This window comes from Ostrea edulis, chromosome 4, assembly GCF_947568905.1.
Source record: "Ostrea edulis chromosome 4, xbOstEdul1.1, whole genome shotgun sequence".
In the NCBI taxonomy this organism is placed as follows: Eukaryota; Metazoa; Mollusca; class Bivalvia; order Ostreida; family Ostreidae; genus Ostrea; species Ostrea edulis.
In genome coordinates, this window is record NC_079167.1 from 42,469,324 (window position 1) to 42,497,081 (window position 27,758).

General features: G+C 35.5%; 1 protein-coding gene across 1 annotated transcript in view; it reads left to right on the forward strand.

Moving 5' to 3' along the window:
- Positions 1–27,758, forward strand: part of LOC125669474 (uncharacterized) — a 120,252-nt gene that overhangs the window by 5,835 nt on the left and 86,659 nt on the right. The window contains 4 exon segments of the mRNA XM_056162689.1: positions 3,576–5,798; positions 10,301–10,413; positions 15,775–15,841; positions 25,928–25,933. Coding sequence (XP_056018664.1) covers positions 3,576–5,798; positions 10,301–10,413; positions 15,775–15,841; positions 25,928–25,933 — 2,409 coding nt within the window.

The window sequence follows — 27,758 nt, forward strand, 5'->3', positions numbered from 1 at the left end:
ATTGTGAAAAACTACTAATGAAACCAATTACAGTTTTCTAATCTGGATTTGAAATAAAAAGTACTAAGGTTTGCATGTAGAATTAGGGTCGGTCAGGTTACCGGAAACACACATTTTTTTTGGCCCCATTGGTCTTCCAGTGTGAACAAAGAAATGTGTCATTTAGGTCATCCTTTGCTAGTCAGAAGGATATTAGATGGTCAAAACCTTTAGACCTGTGGATTTCAGGAACTCGGCCATGTTTACTGACATTAGTGTTTCACAGATGTATTTCGTTTGAGACTGATCTTGTGGAAGGGGTAGGCCAGCCATGAAATTATTTTTCAAAAAGTGATTGGTTTGCTCATTCTTAAGTTTGGGATGGTTGGTAGGTAGTGAAGTATTTTCTTTTGCTTGCTCCAACTTTAGCTCACCTGATCAAAATTTGTCTGTAGGTATATGCACCATTAACTTTTATCTCTCTTGACTTCTCCAAAATCACTAAGCCAATTTCAATCAAACTTGCCATAACACCTCTTTTTTTGGCAAAGGGGAAATCAGGGTCTTTATATGAAGGGTTATGATGCTCTCTTTCAAGGGGAAATAATTAAGAGATAGGATCCTTAATCAAGACCTACTGAAGCAGGAAAGCCATTACTTGCATAAAAGCTTACTTTTTATAAGATAAAGAGTGAAGTTTTTTTCTTTCTAACTGAATTACTGGGTCACATGGGAGGAATAAAAAGTTGGTGTAAAGTTTACTTGAGATCGAGAACTTCTCTCTGTGTGATTACAAGTAAACTTAAAAAGCAGATATACCCACACTGTACAGTTCTGTTCTGATGTGTAATGAATATCTATTGTGGAACTTAAGTTCAGAATTCACCGTTGTACATTACAAGTCTCTCTCATTCTTTGTGAAATATGCGTATAAAAAAAATTTAAAAAATTATGTTGCTTTTTATAAACATAAAATGATGAATTAAATGTAAGTGTTCAGGATTTGTTGATTTGTTACTAGTCTGACATTAACAGATTGGAAATACTGTTAAAATGTTACAAGTTGTGTGGCAAGTGTAAATTTTCAAAAGTTTGACTTAAAATTTACCCCCTTCCAAAAAAAACTTTCTTCTGTGTTAAGTGTATACAGTCGGAATATGTAGGGAATAGGGGAAAATGTTTAAAATTCATCTTTTTTATTTAATTGATAAGTATCCTCATGTAGTGTAAATTCAAGTTCGATCAAACCATGACTCCCAAGACCACCTTTTGGGTTAAAAGTTTTTGAAATATGCAGGGAAAATCATCTCCAGTTTATTTAAGTTATAAGGGATTATGAGTATGTAGGGTTGGTGCTACAATAGTCTATAAGGGGTTATGAGTATGTAGGGTTGGTGCTACAATAGTCTATAAGGGATTATGAGTATGTAGGGTTGGTGCTACAATAGTCTATAAGGGATTATGAGTATGTAGGGTTGGTGCTACAATAGTCTATAAGGGATTATGAGTATGTAGGGTTGGTGCTACAATAGTCTATAAGGGATTATGAGTATGTAGGGTTGGTGCTACAATAGTCTATAAGGGATTATGAGTATGTAGGGTTGGTGCTACAATAGTCTATAAGGGGTTATGAGTATGTAGGGTTGGTGCTACAATAGTCTATAAGGGATTATGAGTATGTAGGGTTGGTGCTACAATAGTCTATAAGGGGTTATGAGTATGTAGGGTTAGTGCTACAATAGTCTATAAGGGGTTATGAATATGTAGGTTTGAGGAACAAGAGAGTTCAGGTGAGCATTGTAATACACAGGCCTCTTTGTTGTCTTCAAACTTTCAGAAAATGGGATTTATATTTCTGATAATGACCATCTTTAAGAGATTTATCAGAGCAATATAAATCATTTTCTCTTTGTGGGAAGGAAAAGGTTATGAAAATTAACATATTTTTAAGTCGGTTAAGAGAGAGAGAAGGGTGGGGGGTGCTTTCATATTCAGTCTGTAGTTAAAATACCCATTGAGATTAAGGCTTGATTAATCACTCAATAGTTTAAACTGCAAGAACAATTAGCCAACTTTTATTTTCAGTGTTTACTCTAGAAATTGAGGGTCAATTTCCCCCTTGATACAGGGGTTTGTATAATGGGTTGGGGGGTTGGGGTTGTTGCAAACTAGCAATTCCAATATTCACTATGCTTTTAGCACTCATAATTCTTTAAGCTACTATCATTATAATTAATGAAACATTCTGGTCATTTATAGATTAAAAAATGAAGCTTTCTGGTTCATTTTAATAACAGTTTCTTTAACTGTGCTAATGAAATGCAAGCCAACATTTAATGTACATAATTTTTCTGGATAGTTTCACCACTTCTGAAAGCATAAGAGTGGAATTTTTTTTATCTATGAGGGTCAAAAGTGTCCCAACCGAAATGGAAGGGGTTGATATTTTAGTTCACCCACTGTGGCTGATTGGGTAGCCCAGAAAAATCATGCAATGAATAGATAATAGGTCATTGTTTTTATTTATTCTTTGTATATCCATATTTGCTCTCATTCAAAATTGCAGTTGGTTGGTTGATATAGAAATGTTGGTCTTATTATCTGTCTCTTGTTTGCTTTAAGAAATGGATCTATTTTTTTCTGCTCCATGATGACTCCCCAGGTGAAACGTTTCTGTTACTTTGTGTCTGGATAGTTCCCGTTGTTTTAATGACGCACTCGAAAGGTTTGTTTATTGCATGGTAAAATTCAAATCCATGTGGAGTAGAAATTTTGGATTTTGAACCTAGAAAACAAATATGATTACGATGCTATGTGTGGGACTAAGCCTTGAAGAAGAAAGCAAATTTAGTTTGGGGGGGGGGGGGGGGGGTATGATAGTTAGCAGCGATCCGCAATCCCAGGCTCCGAAGTAAACACTGCACATGTTGGTAATATTTGCAAGGTTTCTTGTGAATATTTGTCGCATTGAACTCTTGGTCAGTTAATGCATATTAAGTTGTATGTAGTAACTCACGCTAACATTACTCACCACTTAGATTTTACATAATCATTAGCACCAGATTTTAGAGCACGTTTGACGTTTAAGATTTCATTCAAATTCACTGTAATTATACACTTGTGTCCAAATTTGTTTGTGGTGTATGAATCACAGTGGCTATGTTCCACTGTACATCTTTTGGTTCGGGGCTTGTTATGAATATGCTGTAAATCAACTTTTATTCACATGCCAAAATTTTTAGGAAGTTTGTAAGAACCTCCTCATTGTGAGTATTTCTTGCTGTGAACCAGTCCTTTGATATCTCTTGTATGTTTAAGATAACGTCAGTCACGAAAATTAGTCGCTGCAAATCAGTTCATGATTGGTAAATCACAAAATAAAGTCCCAATTCAAAGTTGGTTACAGTATAGACTTGAACCCTCGATCTACAGATAAGCAGTCAACACATTAACCTACTGAGCTATCTGATTTAAGATTTAAATGGAATATACAAGTATTGCTGATATTTAGATTTTCATTCAAGTTTCTAAAGGAAGTCGGCCATTATTATGAGGTGTTATTCCTCCTTAATCATTAGTGGATGTCTCTGTTTTAGATGTGGAAGGGTCGTATCATCCCATGGTGTCAAGGAGTACTAATGAGTTACTGCTTCCAAACAACATTGATGCCAATGCAGTGTCATCTTTCTCATCCTCATCCAATGTGGGTCAAGTGTCGATGTCAATGAACAGCAAACAGTGTGACATTGGGAGTTCAGCCGTGAGCAAGGTTTTGTGCAATAGTGATATCCATCCAAATCTACAGTATTCTTGTGGTTTTGACTCCAACAATTCCCAAAATTCTGTGATGCCCAAAGACATGCAGGTGCAAAGGAAATACTCGAGAAGTCCGCAGGAGTTAAAAGGAAAAGCGTGTATAGCATCGTCATCTAACTCGGTTCCACATCAGGTGGACACGGTTGTATCCACTTTTTCAATGGGAAACTCTGTAATGGAGAAAAGGCTGTATGGTGATGTGTCTCAGGGAAGTGTGGAAGCCACACCAAAGACTGTGCACTCGGACTCAAGTCGAAATGTGACAAACATGTATCGACGGCGGTCTCCCACGGGTTCACATCAACAGCATTTCTTAAATCCGGGGTTACCACTGGCTAAAAGCTTGACTGAATCTGTGCAAAAAGTTGTTAAAGCTCTCCCATCTATAGAAAATTCAACTCTACCTCATCAACGTAAATCTCCATTGAATTCCTCCTGTAAAGTCTCCTGCTCATCTTCCCCTTCAAAGCCTGCCAAAGTTAGCGAGAGTAGATCTTCTGTCATAGACTCGCTAACAGTGAAGCAGACTATACCTTTATCTTCAGCAGCTGTGATTTCTGAAATGGACATGAGTAACTCAGGAGAGTTTGATAATTCCCTCCATGGCTTCAGTGAGCATAGCACATCTAGTCAGGGTATAGAAAAACTTTTACTATTACAAAACAATGCTCCACTTCCAGTCTTAGAAATTGAATCTAGTCATGAACTGGAATTCAGCAATGTTCCATTGGAAAATCACCTGGGAGTTGAAATTGACTGCAAACAAAATTTTCATGATACAAAATCACAAAGTCTTCTTGATAAGTCAAAACCAAGTTCACAAGACTCTTTTATAAAAGGAGATAAATCTAGTAGTAGTGTTGAATTCTGTGATAATGAGCATGAGCTGACAATGCTGGAGCAGTCTGCTCAAAGAACTAGTCACACCGACAGTGTAGACAAGGTTATCTCTAAAACGTTAACAACATCTGACAGCACATCCATTTGTGAACCCGTTACAAAGGAATCTCAGATTGAAAATGATAAAACTCTGAATTCAGATCATTTAGACATCAAGACAGACTCGTGTGTAAAAGATGACAAAGTTAGTACAGAAATAACGAACAGGGTGAACCACCTACAGAGTAAACTTTCCGATGCAAAACGTGTGGACGACACAAATCCAAGCTATTCCAAGAATCATGACACAAAAATAGTGAGTCCAAAATCAAGTTCCAAATCTTCTAAAGGAAACGGGGAGGTGAATTTCAAAGGGAAGCGACTGGAGGAGAAGGACATGGAAGTGACCGTTGTTACGAAAGTGACGCCTTCAGAACAGCGACAGCAGGATAAGGCAGAGCCTACAGTACCGCCCATCATTATCAGAATGCGGAAAAGCAATGAATCCAGTGATGCTTCTAAAGCCATTCCTGAAGTATTGGCAGCTAACAGTGAAGAATCTCATCTGTCTATGACACTCCGAGGGAAAAGCACCGCCAAGAGTCCGGAGGAAGCAGTGCACAACCTTCGGAAACCCCAGAAACAGTCAGCTTTGGAACCGACGGATTTAAGGGTGGACAAAAATGCCGAAAAGGACTCCAATAAAAATGTAATATCTGATGACGAGTCGCTGAAACGAAATTTGAGAAAACGTAAGTGTGCCTCTAACGATGGTGAACCTGAGGCAAAGAAGCCAGTGCTGGAGACCGAGGAGGTGGCAAAGCACACCCGTTCAAATGATCTCAAAGACTGTAACACAGTCAGTGTGACCAGCAAGAAGGCAGATACACTTGTTCTTCAGAAATTGGAAGATGAAACTGAAACTTCCCCAGTAGTTGATGGTGTAAAGTCCGGGTTAAGAGCCCGGAGTAATACCAAAACAGCAGAGGAGAAACAGAAAGGGGCTGTTGTAAAAGAAGTGAAGAAATTGAAGACTGAGGACGAAAACTTTTTGAGAAATAAACAAGTTTTCCGCCAGAAAAAGCTCTCCCCGACTGTTCCTCCTGAAAGGCCTCCAGCAAGTGGTAAGGACAAATGATGACATAATGATGATTTAAAATTCCTCGATGCAGTCAAATCATGTGGTATTACATAGATAAATAGTTTACTTCAGATAATTATTATTGAAATTTTAATTTGAACGAGCAATGTAGGGTTTTCTTCGGTCACTCAGGTGACCTATTCAGCTAATGTTGTTGGTCTTTGTCCATCGTTGTGTGTCGTCTGAACAATTGTACATTTTTAACTACTTCTTGAAAACTACACGGTCAGTTGTTACCAGTTTTGTTATGAAGCTTCTTTCAGACAAGGGAAATATAAATTGTGAAATTGATGATCTTAGCTCCCCCAGGGTCTCACGGGTGAGGCCAAAACAGCAACTAAAAAAGCCAACTTTTCAAAAATCTTCTGTACTCTCACACACGTGGGAGAATTACCAAATGCATGGTTATGATGTCCTTGAAGTTGAAGCCCTTAACAAAAATTTTGGAATTCATGGCCCCTTGGTCAGGGATTTAGTCTCTTGGGTGGGGCCAATATGGCCATATAGTTAAGATGTATCTATCTTAAATTTTAGAAAACCTCTGCTCTCAGACATGTGTGAGAAAAACTAAATGCATGGTTCTGATGTCCATGAAGATCACTACCTAAATTGTGAAATTCATGACCTCTAGGTCCAGGTATTCTCACACTAGGGTGGGGCCAATATGGCCATACAGTGAGATGTCTTAAATCTTATCACATCTCTCCTCCCACATATCTGTATTAGGAAAACTAAATGCATTTTCTAGTGTTCATGAGGCTCTCTACTTAAAGGTCAAGTACAGTGATTTTCCTAAAACTTGACTTTTACACAGAAAAATGTCTGTCGTACACTTATGGATTAATTTCCATGGCAATTTTGATAAAAATCACTTGGCGTGAAGTACACGGCGCTATCAAACTTTTACCTGAGCGATCGATAAATGTGTCATGACGTGAGTTATCGCTCGTAGCTTATGACGTCATCTGAGACAACTTTCGATTGCATTGATAGGGTTTTATAGTGTTTACATAGAAAAGTCCTGTATTTATGGTACAATGCGCTGCTTTGAACTGCAATGTCAAATCGGGACAGGGATTAAGTATGTTTCTTTTCCCAAAAGACCCTAAATTTCGAAGAATTTGGACACTGAAACTGAAAAGAGACACTGAGATTTGTGACAAGCCACGAGGATCAGTGAGTGACACTTTAATTAACGAGGATCAGGTTTCCATCAACCCCAACGCATCATCCTGTTTGACTATAAACAAAATGCAAAGTGATGATTAACTGGACATCCTACAAAACAAGTGGAGGGATGTATTTTAATTATATAAAAAGTTCAACCCAAATTAAGGGGGGATGCAATCCACCGCTCTCTACATCCACCACTGAATGCTTTAATGCGACATTGTATTCAATGGGTTTGCGATTGCACATAAAAATTAATGTCACCCATTACCTAGTTCAAATTGATTTTATTTCTTTTATTAAATGAAATATCTTTCGAATATTGTCGTACTCATACTATATTTATAAGGGACTCATCATTTCATTTCTTCACTATATATATTTTGAAAAAATAAAATATAGTAAAAATGGAAATGAATTCAATTTAAAAAACCCATTTTGATAAAACCTTATTTATTAGGTCAGTCCAATTTCCAAAGCTTTTTCTTCATGTTCATTATGAAAACAAGTACAAGTTTTTCCTTTTCCTAATATGGTTTTAAGTGCTACAGACTGTACATTAATTAATATATCATGAATCATTAAGGCAAAATTTCACACCTCAAAATGCTACAATTCGTTAACTTTGTGCCGTAATATTTCAATTTCGCATTTGACGTGTGTTGTGAAGAAATTACATGTACTAATAGGCCTAATTTACATTTTATGATATTGTATCTACATGTAGATGTTTTTCTTTTTCAAAAGGGGGGGGGGGGGTTACAAATAACGTTGTGCACAATAAGTTTTTTTTCCTTCTGTCTTTTGTTGTTCTTTTTTCAAAAAGGCATTTTTCAATTAAATATATATCTAGCTAAACACATTATAATCTGAATCTGATCAATCTCATACCAGTAAATTCCATTAAAAAATACAAACGTGAGAGTCAATCTAGTTAAATACGCTCACAATCGCTACAATAGAGTATACGACGAGTATCTATGAAGTCTGATTTTGATTAGCCTAGATTGTGTAAAATACAAAGGTTATCTTTTGATAGAACATTTTTTCCAATATCATTCCCACTTTTCTATGGACTGGCTCGGTAAATAATTTCTAACTGAGATTCCTATGAGATATTTGTCGAACATAGACGATCGGATGGTTTCGAAACTGGTGCAGGTACAAATATAAAAGGTTGAATCCTTAAACTCAAGTGTATCTACGGTATTTCACCGTCACTATCCACGGTGTTGCTAAAACTGGCAATTTCTCACAGAAATTAAAACGATGATATACAGGCGTAAACAACTACAATTGTCTCAGATGATGTCATAAGAAAGGGCGATAATTCCTTCATTCGTTTCTATAAACAACGATTTTGGAATAGGTATTTTTCGTATTTACCTGGATTTAAAAAAAATAATAAACACATCAATAAACTTTTCAAAACGGGTTTTAATGAATTATAAACTTTATTTTCAAATCTATTTTCATTACACTTGACCTTTAAGTTGTGAAAATTATGGCACCTGGGTTAAAGGTAAAAGGCCTTATAGTGGAGCTAACATGGCCATATACAGTTAAAAGTAAAAATCCTTTTCTTTACTTCCACAGTAGTGGTAGATAAACTAAATGCATGGTTCTGATGTCCATGAAGCCGTAATCTACATGTAATTAAATTGTGAAATGCACTGCCCCTGGCCAGGTCAGGGGTTCAGACTTCGGGCGGGGCCAATATGGCTATATAGTGAAAATGTTTTCTGCATAATGATGATGGTCAGGTCAGGGGATAACTTGGTTATGTTATTGTAAATATGTGTTCTATTTCAGAAAATCTAATTTACTACATGCATTGTAGGTTTGCAGCAATAAATTGTAAGCATGTTGTGTACATTAATTAGAAATGAAACTGTGAATGGGAGAATAAAGGTTTACACATTATTCAATATAATTAAAATCAGATCCTTTGATCCGCTCACATAGGTCGTAACAAAAGGATATGAAGTAACCCAATAGAGGGTCAAGTCTTGCATGACCTTTCGTTAAACCAATCAAATACATGCTGTCATATTTCTGCCAGCGATCCCAAAACTTGACAATTCTTAAACAGGTAAATGAATGATACGGTAATAATGTGATGGTCTTTAAATAGAGAGCAATGAACCTTCTACCAAAACTTTGAAATTCATGACCCTCATGCCCCCAGCGTGGGACCAAGTTGGTCATATTTTGAAAACCTTTTACCTTACTACTGGACATAAAGGAGGCAAAATGTTTGCATGATTATAATGGACAGTGAGCCCTCTATCAAAATTCTGAAATTCATGACCCCAGGGTTCAGGTACCAGGGTGGGGCTAGATTGATCATATACATTATGTATTGAAAATGAAAAAGCAAGTTTTCTTTACTGCTGTACATCAAGCACACTAACTGTATGCTTTTAATGAGCAATGTAAACTTTATGACCCCAGGGTTCAGATCCCAGGATGGGGCTGTAGTTGATCATTGAAAATGCAATATATTCTAGAAAATCTTTGCTGTAGGACATCAAGCAGGCAAACAGTTTGCATGATAATACTTATAATGAGCATTGAGCACTTTTTGACAATATAAAAATTCACTTGCCCTTTCAAAAATCAAATGCCAAATTTGATAAAACTTACTCACCTATAAAAGAATAATAAATTATCAAATATAGTTATATCAATATACATATCATCTAGTACAAAGTATAGAGGTATAAGGAGCACACAGGTAACACATTAGTATCTAGAGACCAAGAAACGTGCATTTTGCTGAAGATAATGCACATTTGTGTTTAATATGTACCCCCTTTTGGGCTGTATACATCACAATAATTTTCAAATGGGGGTGGGATCTAACATAGAACTCTATGAGAATAAATTTCATTCCACATTTCAACAAATATAACTTGAGAAAAATGGTTAGGGAATGATGGCTACTACAAACTTGTATCAAGGTCAACCATCTCCAGTGACTTTGACCTCTGACCTTGATCATATAAATAGGTATAACTTGAGCATTTGGACTATAAATAGAAACATGGGATCTTCCACAATGATAAGTGGATGTTAAGGCTTACAAAACTAGGATCACGATCAAGTGACTCCATGACCTTAACCTTTGATTATAAAAACTTGTATATCTACAGAACCTGTAGTGATAGACACATGGGTGAGTGGTAATATTTTCAGTTCAGACTTCCACTCAAGATGTCGGTGTCCACTTGTTATTGAAAGATTTGCATTTTAGTGGTTGAAATAATGTACATGTAGTAGGTTTGATCATTGTTGACTTTTTGCAGCAATTAGGGATAAATCCCCCCTTCGTGGAAGTCGAACCAGAGGACAGACTTTACCAAATACAGATGAAGATGGAAACAAGAGATCTACAAGATCCGCAAAAACTAAAGGTGAAATCAAAGGTGAGCTTCCGATCTTTTTGACCGGTCATTGATCACACAATTTCATTCAATCATGATTTTATCATTCTAATTAAATACAGTGTCTTTGTCATGCACAGGGTTAGAATCATTTAGAAGAATGTTATAGTATAACTATCATTCATTATGTTAATGCACACAGAGAATGGAGAGGCATATATAACGGCTCCTCAGTTGAAATGACCAGTGTTGGAAGGCTTATATGAGTGGAAGGTATAACTGTGTTTGATGTTGTGCTTGTAATGGATGGTGCTATTCCTCTCTTGGGTGTTGTACATTTTTATTATAGATTTATGATGATGGGTTTATAGCTTATGTTACAGGTTTCGTTATAATTCCTCACCTAGTAAATTCTAAGAAGGAACTTAAAGGGTTTTTACCACGATTTTTATTGTTTGTAAAGTTTATAATATATGAAAATGTGGTGTTTTGAATCGTGCTATTATTATTTTTTCGATATAAAGCGTGCTTTAGTGATTATTTTGTATCGAAAGTGCAAAAAGCCAGATATGCATATTCTCGTTAGAGATTTTCGCGCCATTAATATGTGAAGTCATACGTGTCAATCGCGGTGAAGCGAGCAAGCATGAAAACATTAAACAAGTTGCGAACAGCACATACAGCAGGCTATTGATACAAAATGGAAAGATTCAACAGTTACAAGTCCCATTATATTGTGATGTACAGTATATAGCTGTAATAATCAGCACAAAAAGACGAGTTTTTTTTTACTTTTACCAACGAGGCAAGTCGGAGAAATTTTGGGAGCTTAGAACTAGAAATACTACAAACCAACGGAAAACCATCTTCAATGATAAACTTACATATTGCATTCTAAACCATTTAATTCATGATATCGACATTTCTGTTTACAAATTAATAGGCTCGTTGTCCTTCAGACTGGACATAATCAGAGACTGCCTTCAGTTTGAGAACTCTTATACAAGTCGCCGCGGGTCTGGCAACCACAGAAATTTCTGTGTAGCATACACTTTTTATATATATATATGCACCTTTGATTTCATATGCAATGATATATTTCCCCCCCCCCCCCCCGATAGATTTTCATCAGATTGGTAATTTTAAAATCTGGTTTCCCCCCCCCCCTTGAAAAATAAAATTATAAATTAAATCGATATCTGTAAATAGACTGTTTCCTTCGACACATTGTAGGTCAATGCATCAATTTAATTAATAGCAAATCTTCTTTACCTTCTCCAGTGTAATGGTTAGAGAAGAACTGATTTTTATTAGATCATCATTGGCTATTACATGTTACACTCTACATATACAGACCTCTAATGCTTTAAAAATATTATGATCTACAAGGGAACACAGTCAAAATGTTTGCAAACGAAATGTCTCATTCAGGTATTTACCAAATGTTGAAAACGTTCCATCCTTTCTGTGAGCGGGATTTCCGTCCGAGTGGTCAATGTCGATGTAGTATTAGGCTAATATAAATGTTTGCTGAGGGAATTTCTTTAAGATTTGGCTCAGTGGCAGGTTCAAATATGTATGGCGGAATATTAAATACTAACGGGATGTCATCGATGTCGGAACATTAATTATCCATTCTGTATAATTTATGACTTTCAATAGAATCTATTCACACACACATACATAGCTGCTGCAGCACATTGACACGTATGACGTCATGACGTATCACGTGACTAGATAGCTCATTAATGACGATTTGAGAAGCCGAAGCTTTGAATATATGGAGATAAAATGCATGTTTGTATCAATTATTGGGAGTAATGAAACACTATAACAGCAGAAACGTGCTTTATTAAGGTTACTCCTTCTGATTTTAATTACATTAAAAATTTCATTGGGGGTTTTTTTTTTTTTTTTTTTTTTTTTGTGATTTAGGAAGATAAAACATTTTTACCTGCAATATCAAACTCCTAGCTTTTTCATTCTTGAATACAGTAAAACACAGCTATTACGAACCTCAGTTTGTTATAACCAATCTTCGTTATATCCAATAAAAATTTTGTGATTTTCCTCTAAAGGGGAATAAATATTACTTCACAATTAGCATGAATTCAATATAAGCATGTTCGTAAAAGCGTGTTTTACAGTTACCCTCGCATTTTATCAACATGGTAGCGCTGAAGAAACAGAAGCATCGAAGAAATGGAAGCGATTCCCAATGATGATACAAATAACTAATAAGACTATCTTTGAGAATGAAGAGTTTGATATGAAACAAATGGTTTTAGAATATTACAATTATTTATTCAGTTATGAAAATTTTCCGATTTCCCATCACGTGTGAGTGTGTAAAACTGAGCTTGTAAACACACTACAGGCCACGTTGTATGCTCAGTTGATTTAATACTTCACAGGTAATTTTGTGATCAAAAGAGAAAGAACCTTATTGATTTTGGGGTCCAGAGGTCAAGGTCACTGGGATTTCATAGAAAAGGCTTGTAGACATTCTACAGGCCACATTTTTTGTCCGATGAATGTGATACTTCACATGTAGTTTTGTTAGTATAAAGAGAGGAAGAACCCTATTGAGTTTGGGATCAAGAGGTCAAGGTCACCATAGGACTTCATTAAATAAGCTTGTAGACACTCATTGCGAGGGTATGTGCCCTGGCTTGTGGAGCTCTTGATGCAGATTACTATATTAGTGATAGGACCATAAAAGGACACATCTCATGTTTTCAAAGTATACAACATTACATGCATTTCGTCTTCTTTATGCTTATAGTATTAAATTAATTCTAATAGTTCGTTCGCCAAAATTTTGCGATAATTAACCACAATACAGACTTAAATCTAAGCCCCGATTTCAAAAAGTCTAGTTAATTAGGTAGGTAGTCATGTGGTACAGTGACGTCACATGCGCCCTTTGGATTGTGAAAGTACTGCGAGATATTATTAAAAACTCAAGTTTTAGGGGCTTAATTTATTTACCATGGGCAACATTTAAATCTATGTTGCCAAATTGTCCGAGTTTTATATGTATTCGCCACCAGTGCACACATTTAACGATGTAAATACCCAAATATAGCGAGTAAAGCGTGTATGAAATCGGCAATATTGTGAGTAAATAATGTTTATATGGGTCGCTGTCCACAAATTGTTTGGTGATGTTATTCCTTTATGCATCTGTAATTGGCGCTGTTTTTCTAAAATAAACAGTGCAATCATTATTTATTTTTGGATTAGACAAATCATGATACGTTAGATTGTTGACAACTAGGCCCTATGCCAAGCTATTGTCACGAGTGCATTTCGGAAAGAAAGAAGAAGACAACACACACACAAAGCAATAAAAATATTCAAATTTAAAGTGGTAATCACATTATTTTATTTTGATAAAGCAATCTTATTACTATTTTTGAATTGTGATCTGCACGTCTTTAGGAAGTACGAAGTGGGAGCACGGTGTTATAGCCTACTGACACACTCAAGATGCTACGAGTTCAATAAAGGAAATAATTTTATAATTCAATTTAAAGTTAGGAAATACAATATTTTATTATTTGTATAATTAAAAGTTCAATTATTTTGTATCTTTAAATTTTTTGTTGTTGTTGTAAATCTACCAGTTGAAGTTGCATTGTATCGTCGATATATGTTGTTACAAGGTGAAGGTCAGTTGATCCGAGTGTGTATTGAATTTGAAGAGCAAAACAGTGCTTATAGCTTCGATATATGCATTTTCTCGCAGTTAATCAGGGTCTCTGTCCAAGCGGTTTTTGAACAGGTGACTGGGTGTGTTTTTAAGGTAAAGTTCTTGCTCCAACAAAAAATTATCCACGTCTTTTTTCTCGTACCTTCCTTCGAAAAATTTAAAAATACTCCGTCTAAATCCTTTCTACCGACAACTTTACACCCGAACACGGCACAAAACATCTTAATGCATTATTGTTTACAAGCCGTTAACGTGATAATTGTTTTTTTTGTCGATTAAATCTAATCTGTTTATGAAATGGCTAATAGATGTTTTCAAACCCGAGGGCGCATATGACGTCACACATAATGGCGCGTAAACTAGCGAAAGAAAATATGCATATCGCAAGATTTGAATTTCATCGCTTTCAAACTCGAAAACTACACAAAATATTTCATCTAAAACACATTTAAAGTAGTTTTAGGCATAAAAAGAGTTAATTTTGCTGAAAAAGTTAAGAAACATGCGTTGTGTCCTTTAAGATGTACTAAAATCCAAGAAAATACCAGAGACTATACAACCCAGACCATAAGGCCAGAGTTTGACAGTTCATTTATCATAGATATTGAACATAAATTGAAATAATACAACTTTAATATTGAAATCGTTAAATGAATTATATAAGTTGTGTGGTATCAGAAGTCTTTCGTCTTCCACTTGACAGATTTGAAATGTGGGATGGGTATTTTTGCATTTCTTTGAAGTCTTGCAGATAATCTATTTGCCTGGATGAAGATACATTTGTACTTTTAGTCTCTCCATTTTTAGCTCATCAAGTGAACTTTTCTGATCAAATCTTTCCTTTGTCTGTCATCGTTGTCATAATCTTTTCACATTTTCATCTTCTTCTCCAGAACCACTTGGCCAATTTCAACCAAATTTGGCACATGCATGGGTGAAGGGTATTCAAGTTTGTTTATATGAGGGGCACTGCCCTTCTCCAAAGGGAGATAATAGGGAAAATACACCAACAAATTTTTTAAATCTTCTCCTGGGCTACTAGGCTAATTTCAATCAAACTTGGTACAAATCATTCTTTGGCGAAGGGGATTCAAGTTTGTTCAAATGAAGGGCCATGCCCTTCAAAGGGGAGATAATCACATAAATGCAAAATCAGGATGGGGTCATTTAAAAATCTTCTCAAGAACCACTGGCCCAGACAGTTCAAATTTACATGGCAGCTTTCTGATACAAACAGTGTTTTTAGGGGGGAGGGGGGGATCAAATTTTTACATGTGAATTCATAGGGAAAATATTTCAAAATCTTCTCAAGAATCACTGATTCAGAGAAGTTGAAATTTACATTGCAGCTTCCTGACATAGTGCAGATTCAAGTTTGTTGAAATTATGGCTGCCAGGGGTGGGGGTCACAATAGGGGATCAAAGTTTTACATGTGAATATTTCGAGTAAATCTTTAGATATGGGTCAAGGTGACTCAGGTGAGTGATGGGGTCCTTGATTCTCTTGTTTTTTTTATTTTTTGGGATGTATTTTGCTTTTCTAAAAGGCATGTGTTAAAGGTTGTCATTCCACAGGTCTCATTTTACTGTAGTACAAATTCTTTGATTTAGGCACAAATTATTTTTAGATGAAAAGTTTGGGGTGTATTTGTACAGGCAATAAGTCATGATTAATTTCTTATTTACAGATGCAACCGATACCCTACCTCCCAACAGTAAGCGGCGACGCCCCTCTCGCGATCACAGATGATGGGTGTGGCAAGGTAGAAATGAGATCAGCTGATTGGCTGATTCTTATGTGAACAGTGCTGGAACTTGACCCCCTGTCTCATGTACATAATCTTCTTGTGATATAATCCACTGAACAGAAATATTGTACATGTTTTGTGTTGTGTACGATGCTCATAGTTGTATTGAAGCCAGGCTGGTTCTGATGAATGAGTTGTACATATTTATTATTACTGTATATAAGAGAAATGTGCGGAAAAAGGTTTTAGTGCTAATTTTTTCTCCCTCATAGATCATTTACATAAAATGCATTTAAGGAAAGAGATTTTTTCCTTGTATTTGGAAACTTTACAATGCTACATCCTTGAAATCTTACTCTATTTTAAAAAATAGTTGTCCTTTTCCGGCAACTTAGAAATTGAATAAAGTTCTAGTGCTAATGTTTTCTCCCCATAGATCATTTACATAAAATGCATTTATGGAACAGGTTTTTTTTTCTTGTATTTGGAACTCATACAGTGCTACATGATGATAAATTGCTTAAAATCTTCTTTTATTTTACCAATAGATATCCATTTCTGTCCGTATAGGAATTGGATAATGATATATTTTAAATTGTACTTATGATTTATTGTGAAACGTGTGTGCCTCGTGATTGCAAAAGAAAGTTTTTAATTGGGTTGTAGTGTTAAACTTATGTTTTTGCTGTGTGCAGAATCCATTTAAAATATTACTGCTTGTCAAAATGTCTTATTTTTTATATTTAAAAGATTTGAACTTAATAAATACGTAGAATTTTTAGAATAAGAAATTCAGATGTCTTACTTCATTAATCCTGAAAATACTGAAAGGTGGGACGAGATGAGAAAAACAGTGCTTGGAGGAAACAGATGTGCCAACAATGTTTAGCTAGACTATAAATTTGTTTTAATTTTTCTAAAAATCAAAGTCATAGAGAGAATTTTCTTAGAAGGATGTGGAATTCATTAATTTTTGAAAATACATGTTTTGTTTATTTTTAATGTAAGAAATGACTGCCACTTGTAAGTTTTTGTTTTCTTTTGCATAATTTAATGATTATGTTTATGTACATAAATATGATTATATATAATAGCTGCTTGCAGCAAGTATGATTGATATTTATAATTTTTCTGGCTTACAAATTGTTACATATAGGGCCTGTAGATAAAAAAAAATCTGTATATCTGTACTCAATCATTTTCTAGTCTACAAGAGTACTATAATTACACATTTACTGACCAATTGTTGATGTTATTAATATTATTATCATGTATAGATTATATAAAGAGTTTTTTTTTTTAAACTGACGAGTGAATAACAGATGTGGTATAAGCTTTGGTGTGACGTGGGCTGAATTTTTCCTTTCTCTCCCCATGTAGGTGATTGCTTTATGTGCTGTGTTATGTCCCAGTGGAGATGTCAGACACGTCTTCTCGCTGTTATCATATAGGTTAGCAGACTCTCGTCTTAATTTTCCTTGGTGTCAATTCAGCATATTTTTATTTTTATATCCATAATTGTGAATAAACATAGCTCACACATTGGAATATTGCATTCTGAATTTTTATTAGGTCACCGGAGTGACTCAGGTGACCTATTGGTTTTGGTCTGTGTATGTCTATTGACGTGAGTCGTGCGTTAACAATTGAACAGTTAATCTCTTGATAACTGACATTCCAAATCCTTTCAAATATGGTATGAAGCATCTTGGCGACAAGAGTGGCATAAATTGTAAATTTGAGGACTCCTGCACCCCCAGAGAAGCAAACACTGCTAAAATTATAGATTTCATGATCCCCGGGCTATAGGTTCTGAATCCAGAGTGGGGCCAAACTTGGTATATAGTGTTTATGTGTAAAACCAGTGATTTTTCTACATTTTTTACAAGGGTCCTGTGGCTTTCGAATTGGGAAAAATTGTCGACATTTCAGTTAAATTGGGAAAATCGATTTTATCGTAAATAAGTTTTAAAATCATATCAAACATTATATTATCTTTATTTTACACATCTCATTTTCTTTAACCTTCTAAAATTTTCAACTAATCAATCCAAATCATCATTCCCATAACTCTTTGTTAAGTCTTATGTACAAATAATTCACATAGAATGTTTATTTTTATGCCCCCGAGATCGAAGATCGGAGGGCATATTGTTTTTGTTCTGTAAATCTGTCATTCTGTCTGAAACTTTAACCTTGCTGATAACTTTTGAACAGTAAGTGATAGAGCTTTGATATTTCACATGAGTATTCCTTGTGACAAGACCTTTCCGTGGGTACCAACATTTTTGACCCCGTGTCCTTGACCTTGAAGTTTGACCTACTTTTTGAAAACTTTAACCTTGCTAATAACTTTTGAACAGTAAGTGATAGAGCTTTGATATTTCACATGAGTATTCCTTGTGACAAGACCTTACCGTGGGTACCAACATTTTTGACACCTTGACCTTGGAGTTTGACCTACTTTTTGAAAACTTTAACCTTGCTAATAACTTTTGAACAATATAGTCTAGTCAATCTAGCAAATCACCCCAAAGTAATTGCAACAAACAAACTCGACGGAATTTAATAAACAAAAGCGTGATTAACAACATACAAAAAATCGGACAATGGGAAATATTTAAAATTTAGACTTAAATGTTTTAGTAAACCATCGATATTTTTTGGTGTTTACGGCACGCCGTACACGTAAAGGGGAGTAACTTAACTGTGACAGTCATCGGAATAAAGTTATACACGACGATCTAAAGTGCATGTAATAAAAAACGCGATTAAACAGCTTAACAGTTGTATTAAAAAGGTGATTTTAAGACCTTCTATATACATACAATATTGCTCAGCATCTCATATTCTTTGCCGACTTCCATTCCCGGGGAACTTTCGCGAATAAAGCTTCAAAATATTTTGTTTGACCCTCTACTGAATTAATTTTAATTATAAAACACAATATTTACTTTAGAAGTTATGAATAATCAATTATAAATGAAATCCTAAAGAATTATTGTCAATTTACAAGGGGGAATTACGGTTGTTAAAAAGGAAAGTATGGAAAGCCATTCGGGTTAAAATTTTCAGTTATTTTGTATCTTCATCATTTGAGCAAGCGTTTTGTATTAAAAACTTTATAAAACTAAGTAAGTAAAGTATTTTTGCTTTTCTTTTTCAAATTCGGGTTTGGGGAGTCATTCATGGGTAATAATAATGATAATAAAACATTGATAATATAAATAATAAAAATCAATGTAAGTAAACACTTGCACATAATATCATGATTTGATGTAAAATCGAGTAGTTACTCTTTCTAATTAGTCTTGGGCTCAAGACCTGCGGAACCACATCTCCTAGCAGCATGCGAACAGCGCGCTAGACCGCCCGGCCATCTATTCAAGACAAAACTTGTTTTCGATGGCGATGGAATTCTCGCCACGCTGGCACACGATCATTGAGAATGGAAATGGGATACAGTTATTTATCGTAAATTTTGGAGGATCATACAAAATGCACATCGTGTTTGAAATGTCTATATATAAAGCACAAAAATAGCAACGAACTCTGAAATAAACATAACTGCCCTAAGGGACGAAATCAATGTCGGATGAAAATTTAAATTCAATTAGTTAGGGGGAGGGGAATAAAAACTCCCGCAAGTTTCTGTCATCCGACATCAATTGCACTTTAGTGGAAAAGGGAAAAAGACAAGCGACTGTTGAATACCACATACTATTTAAAACATATTAATGAACATTTAATAGATTTAATGTACACTTTCATTTGTGAATAAACAGTAGAAAAGGTATACAGAGTGTTATTTATAATCGTACGTTTCTTTTCTTGTTATTCGATTAGTTTCAACATTTGTCATATTAAGTTTTAAAGGGGGGGGGGGGTGTTCTTGGTGAAAACTTTGTGAACTAGTTTTTTGTGAGACATTGAATTTTTGATCTTGCCCCTAAGTGAAGAATATCGTTAAAACCAGACGTCTTTTTAGGAAACGAAGTTTGTCAATCCTTGCCCTTTCTACATGCATTCACAGGATGCGACACAACGTCAAGAATGTTCGGCATCGGAACAGGTCCTGTATAGTCAAAATGTAGACAAATCGCGAAAAAATTCTGTATATGATTAGTTTTTAAATGGAGGCAGGCTACTGACAAACAAGTTGATGGTGAAGGGGTTTCAACTGTTTCGTTTAAAGTCAGCATTTCGCATATGGTCGTTATAACAATCTACTTTGCCAATACAACCTATCATTGGGTCAAATCTGTCTGACTTGTTTCATATAGATTGTTAGGCGGCCGTTTTTGGCACAATGATATTGAATAAGGGTAACTCCGTTTGCCTTATTAAGATATAGAGCTCACGGCGGGTGTAACCGGTAAACAGGGGGTGCTTACTCCTTATAGCCCATAGGCACCTGATCGCACTTCTGGTATATCCAGGGGTCCGTGTTTGCCCACCTCTCTATTTTGTATTGCTTATAGGAGTTACGAGATGGATCACTGTTCGTTATCTTCACCTTCCTATATGAGGATTTCATAGAGAAAAGGATATATTCTGGTGTCGATGTCATATCGACTTTGTACGATGGAATACCATAGAGACACTTATAGGAGATTTGCTTTGTGAAGAATTGTCTAACACAATCTCATTTTTATAAGTTCAGTCATTGCCACTAACTACTAACTACAGCTGCAGAAAAGGAACACTAAAAGAATTCTTTAAGTCATAGAGTGGACTAAAGAAATGATTAATTTGGATCCTTCGAATTGGGGCTTATCACTGCTTTCAGCAATTCTTGTATCCGTTAAAACTAAATTACAAGTCGCGCCAGATAAACTTTTGAACGTTTTTCGCTGTAAATGCAAGGCAAATTGTGACACTAGCCGTTGTACTTGTAAAAACATGGACTGAACTGTACTGCAATTACTCAAATGATCACTTATATAATTATCAGGCACGTAGCAATAATGGCTCTACACCTTTTATCATTACATGCAAAGTTGATCAATTTTTACGTACAGAGGTCGATTTTTAGACAGATTGGTTGCCCTCCCTCCTCTTTTTTCCTTTTTTTTAAATAGCATTGTCGTGAACTGTACACAGTGGAAGTGTAAAATTGAACTGAGAGAACAACCTTAGCCCCCCCCCCCCCACCCCCCACCAAATACACCATCAAGGATTTTTATAACTTTGGATTAAAATTTACTTGTCAATTTTCAGGCAATATTGTCAAATTATCTTCACCCCCCCCTTTTTTTTTTTTACGATGCTGCGTGCCTGATTCATTTTGCTTTTAATTCTATGTGTCCATTGTTTTTAAAATAGATTACTCCTGAAATTCTCGGTATTAATTGCACAATAATTTGGATAGAACTAAACATCAAATACGGCTATAACCCCAACCCCCCTCTTTCCCAAACTCTAGAACTTGACAAAGTGCACGTATTCAAGATTTCTTTATAAAATCGAAGAAACTGAACCTTGTTTCGTCATAGATGTAGTACAAACTGTTAAAACTCAGCTTAATAAAGAATTTGGTAACGTAAGCTTTACTATACCAGGGCCGTAAATTACATGGAGGCGGAGGAGGCAGCTGCCTCCTCCAACTTTTGAGCCCAAAAAAAATTAAAATTTAAAGTTCATTAGAATTTATGTTGTTTCCAATAACTAAGAACATGATACCTCCCTTAAAAAGCATTCCAAATCTTTCTTTTAGAATGAGTTAGTCAAGTAACATCTTAGAAGGCCCTAGAATCAAGGATTTTGCACGAAACGTGTTCAGTGTGCACAAAATGTGCTCAGCGTCTGGGGGCCTGGGCGGCCCCCAGACCCCCGCCTAATTTCCTGCCTCCTCCAAATTGAAGGTTAATTTACGGCCCTGTATACACTGTTTGTTTTAAAATACTACATGTGTTTATGTGAAACATAGGACGCCTCCAACTTCCGATGTAAGGGGAGTAACTGCAAAAATGTAGGTCATCTTTTACAGACCATTTTTGAAAGGGCACTTGTTTTGTGTTAACAGTTTATTTTAATGTATAAATCTTCATGTGGTAACTCATATATGCCTAATGGACAGGAAAACGTATTTTCTTCCAAAATCCAGTTTTTAACGATTTTTTGTTGGAAAATGAAGATTTCAGCCCAAAATTCGGCAAGGGAAAATAAATTTTGGTGCAGAAAAGTTTAGTTGTGCATTTGGACGTTTTATTCTTAAATTTATAAGATCAATGTCATCTCTTCTATAAAACAGTCATTTCCTATCATTTCTATTTTTTCACTATTTTTGTTTTAGAAAAAGGTAGGCTTTCCTACCTAAAATGGTATTTTTCATATATATTGCCAATAATCTATATATCTTACTTGTTGAGCAGTTTTTAAAATAAATCCTAACTTCAATTTTTTATTGGTAAACTCAAATGTATGACAAAATGTGGGTTTTCTTCTTAAAATTTCAATCTTTAACAATTATATTAAAAAAAGCAAGATTTTACCCAAAAATTACAGTCAAGGAAAGAATATATTCTGCTGTAAAAAAAATTAATCGAACATTTCCAGGTTGAAATTTGAGATATGAAACTTATTTTTACTGTATGTTACATAAAATGGACATTTTCTTCAATTTCCAGTTTTTAGCGATTTTCATGAAAAAACACATCCTTTTACCCCAAAATTCCAATTTTCCCATGAAAATACAAAAGCCGATTTTTAATATGTTGTTTGCATGTGTTTTCTTGCATGAATAATCAAAATTTCATTTCTGTTGCAATTAGTTTGAGGTTTTGCTCATTTTTGAGCTAGATTGACTAGACTAATAAGAGATAGAGCTTTGATATTTCACATGAGTATTCCTTGTTACAAGACCTTTCCGTTGGTATTGAACCTTTTGACCTTGACATTTGACCTACTTTTAATTTTTTTTTACATTGGTCATAACTTCTAAATGGTAAATATTAGAGCTTTCATATTGTACATGAGCATTTCTTTTGACAAGATCTTCCTACTGGTACCAAGATATTTGCCCTTGTGACCTTGGCCATTATCGGGGGCATTTGTGTTTCACAAACACATCTTGTTTTCAAATACGTTTTCCTTTCATAATTTTATTGGGGAAAATGCAAGCTAAATTGGGGGGAAATTGGCAATTTTTAGGAGGGGAAAGGGCCAAAATTCGGACCCAAAATGGGCCTTAAAAAAATCACTGAAAACACTTAAGTAACATGTTGATATTGAATTGAAACTAAATGGATATTTAGAAAGAGCTTGTAGCCCTTTACTAAGATTGTAAATATTATGATCCCAGGGGTAGGGTTTTGATACTATAGGATGGGGCTAAAATGATCAGTGGTGAAATATATGCTGAGTAAACTTGGATGACCAGCGTCTGTCATCGTGTGTTAGCAATCGAACATTTTTAACGTCTTCATAACAACCATTCAAATTAAAAAGGGTTGGGCCAAAATTGTCGGTGATTAAATGTGTTAACAAATGAACATTTTTAACTTCTTGCTAACTACCATTATAATTATATTATATATATATAAGGGTATACTGAAATCGGGTTGTCCGTCTGTCTGTCCGTCCGTCCGTCTGTAGACGCAATGGTTTCCGGGCTCTAAAGCATTATCCTTTCCACCTACCGTCACTATATCATACATATGGACTACCCATGGGATGAAGATGTTCCCTATCGATTTTGGGGTCAAAAGGTCAAAGGTCAAGCGCTCTGGACATCGAAGTAGCAATATGGTTTCCGGGCTCTAAAGCGTTATCCTTTCCACCTACAGTCACCATATCATACATATGGACTACCCATGGGATGAAGATGTTCCCTATCGATTTTGGGGTCAAAAGGTCAAAGGTCACACGCACTGGACATCAAAGTAGCAATATGGTTTCCATTTAAATTCTTTAACGGCTTTTTTCATCGCATGGAGATGCTGTGTTCCTAGATACCTTTTGGATCATAATACTGAAGTTTTACCTATTACCAACACCTTTTGGGAGATTGGGGTAAGCAGGGGGTATTCTTAGTGAGCATTGCTCACGGTGCCTCTTGTTATTTTAAAAATTTGGTATGAAGCATCTTTGGGATATAAATTGTAAATTTTAGGACTCCTGGGCCCTTGAGGGCAGGTCAAAAATTGAACTATTTTAAAAAATCTTCACTAACCACACATCTGTAAGACTTGCTGTGGCCTCAATTCGACATTTAGATATATCGACGATGTTTTACCCATTAACAATAATAATTTTCATTCATATGTCGATTCAAAATATCCCTGTGAACTTGAAAGACACCACAGAGTCGTCCACTTCTGCTTCATACATAGATATTTTATTGAAAGTAGAAATTGATGACAAACTTACAACTCGACTTCATGACAAACGGGATGATCTCAGCTTCTCCATCGTCAACTTCACATATTTATGTAGCAATATTCCATTATCACTTGCATATGGTGTGTATATATCTTGACTGATTCGATACGCAAGAGCTTGTTCTGTTGTATGGTCAGTTTTTATTTTGAGGCAGGCTACTGACAAACAAGTTGATAGCGAATGGGTTTCAACAGTCTCATTCAAAGTCAGCATTTCATAAATTCTATGGCCATTATAACAATCTAGTTTGCCAATACAACCTATCATTGGGTTAAACGCTATCTGACATGGTTCATACCGATTGTTAGGCAGTTCTTGTCACACTGATTTTGACTATGGATTACTCCATTTATCTGATTGAAATACATAGGGCTCACGGTGGGTGGGACTGGTCAACAAGGGATGCTTACTCCTCCTAGGCACCTGATCCCACCCCTAGTATATCCAGGTGACCTATTTCAATTGGCTCTCGTCATGCGTTAACAATTGAACATTTTTAACTTCTTTATAACTACTATTCCATTTCTTTTCAAATTTGGTATGAAGCATCTTTAGGACAAGGGGGACATAGATTGTAAATTTCAGAACTCCTGCACCCCTGGGGCTGGACAAGAATTGACCAATTTAAAAAATCTTTCTACAACAGCACATGTGTAAAAAAAAAAACAACAACACCCAAACTAAATGCATTACTATGCAGAGCAGGAAGGCCTCTACCAAAATTGTAAATTTCATGATCCTTGGGGTAGGGGTTCTTACCCCATGGTGGAGCCAAACTTAGTACATGTATATGGTGTTTGTGTAAAATTCTTAAATAACATCTTTAGTGCTGTTGATACTAAATTGAAACTAAATGGATAATTAGAAAGAGCAGGTACTCCTTTACCAAAATCGTAAATTTGATGATCCAAAGGGTTTTGGTATTGGGGTGGGGCCAAAATGGTCAGTTATTAAAGCATGAGCAAAAACTGCCCCAAAATTTACCAAATTTCAAAAATCTTCTCTACAACTGCACATGTGTAAGAGAAACTAAATGCATAACTATGTAGAACGAAGGCCACTACCAAAATTGTAAATTTCATGATCCACGGGTTAGGGGCTCTGACCCCCAGAGCAGGGCCAAACTTAGTATATAGTGTTTAAGTGCAAAACACTTGAATAACATCTTCTTTAATACTATTGATACTAAATTGGAACTAAATAGATCATGAGAAAGAGCAGGTAGTCCTTTACCAAAATTATAAATTTTATGATTCCCCCAGGGTAGGGGATTTGGTATCAGGATGGGGCCAAAATGGTCAGTTATTACATCTGTGAACAATATAAATTTTTAACTTCTTGATAACTACTATTCCAATTCTTTTCAAATTTGATTTGAAGCAATCTTAGGGGTGGGGCAAAAATTGACCAATTTTCAAAAAACTTCTTCTCTACACCTGCATGTCTTTAAGAAAAATGAAATGCATATAGTGATTTAGAACAGGAAAACCTTTACCAAAACTTAATAATAATAACTTTCAAGAACCCTGGGGTAGAGGTTCTGATCCCAGGGCGGGGCCAAACTTGGGGTTTGTATGGTATATATGTGCAAAACAATATATGAATGATATCTGCTTTAATGCTATTTATACTAAATTGAAACTAAATGGATATTTAGATGAAGTAAGTAGTCCTTTACCAAGATTGTAAATTTCATGATCCTAGGGGTAAGGGTTTGGTTTCAAGGTGGTCTCAAAATTATTATAATGATTTGAAGGACTTGATACTATATAAAATCTTATAAATAGCAATCCAAATAGCAGAAAAGGGTGTACCCCAAAAAAAAATGATGAATTTCGCAACCTAAGGGATTTTACTTTAGGATGGGTTCAAATTATAGTCATATCGTTTAATGTTGAGATTGATTGATTGATTGCATGGTGTTTTCCGCCACCCTCAACAATTTTTCAGTTATTTGGTGGCACCCAGTTTTTATTGGTGGAAGAGAGAACCCAGATACAATGTACCTGGGAAGAGACCACTGACCTTCCGAAAGTAAACTGGGAAACTTTCTCACCTACTGGCGCGAACAGAATTCGAACCCGCACCGACCAGAGGTGAGAGGCCGTGTGATATTGAGCGCAATGCTCTAACCACTCGCCCACAGAGGCCCCTTTAATGGTAAGACGTGTTATATTATGCAAAGCCTTTCATCAGTGTGTGCAATTTTGAGAGCATTGATGTTTTAAGAACACATCTTGTTTTAAATTGTTGCTGAACATTAGAATTTTGCGTAGATATTCAGAACAGGAAAATTTCTTCTAGATTTTTTCTAGATTGCCCCTGGGAGTAGTGATACTTTTCACAAGTACTCATGCAGGTGACCGATAAGGCCTGTAGGAGTAGTGATACTTTTCACAAGTACTCAGGTGACCGATAAGGCCTGTGGGAGTAGTGATACTTTTCACTAGTACTCAGGTGACCGATAAGGCCTGTGGGAGTAGTGATACTTTTCACTAGTACTCAGGTGACCGATAAGGCCTGTGGGTCTCTTGTTCTCAAGAACCATCATTACTTGTGTTCACAACAAGTTACCAGGGCCGGGCAGGGATACAATTGATTAGTCTCAGGTTTGAAGTTTTACATCATAATTTAATGACTCTTTGAAAATGTTCTTAAGAACCACATTAGTACATATTGTTCTCAAATAAAGATGGAAATCTGTTCATGCTATTGCAATGACACCTGGTTAGGTGGGAGCAGAAGAGGCCAAGGTTGCATATGTAACTGGAAAATAGGATATCATCGTGAGCAGTGTAGTCCATGAGTCTCCTGTGAAATCTTATAATAGTAAGAGGTATTGGTAAATTGTAATTTTAGAAACGGGTATTTAATAATGTTTATAGTACATGTATATCTCTATCCTTTTGAATAAGTGAGATCAAAAGATCAGTTGGGGAGGGAAGGAAAGAGGGGGGGGGGGTTAAAAACTCCATAAAGTCTCTGGTCATTTGACATCAATGATATGTTTATCTATTTATTATTATTATTATTATTTTTGTTGTTGCAAAGACTCATTTGTCAAACATTGAACTTTTAATCTAACCCTTAGAATAACACAGCGATACAATACACGCGTGTAATTTTCAATCGGGATCGGGAGAATCATTATTGCGGGCCAAGTGATTTATTCATGCGCAAATATGTAAATTTTCTATTTTGGGTAATTTAAGAAATAAATCGATAATGACATCAACAGTTATTCTAGAAATATTTTAAATTAATACTTTCTATTATTTTTTCTTCAATATTCGATGTCCTTCTAAAATCATTTGTTGAAACTAAGCTGACCTATTTTACTACTGAGTATGTGTTTGTTTACAAGTTAGAAGTAAGTAGGCCCACAACAACCTGACAGAAAAACTTCAGTATGCGGTTTACAAAAAGTGAACGAAAATGAGGATAACATCACAGGTATAGTTTATTTTAAATGTTGAGATACGTTGTTACTCGTAACGCTACACACACATTTTATAGATGTGAGTATAGTACGCCAAAGAAGA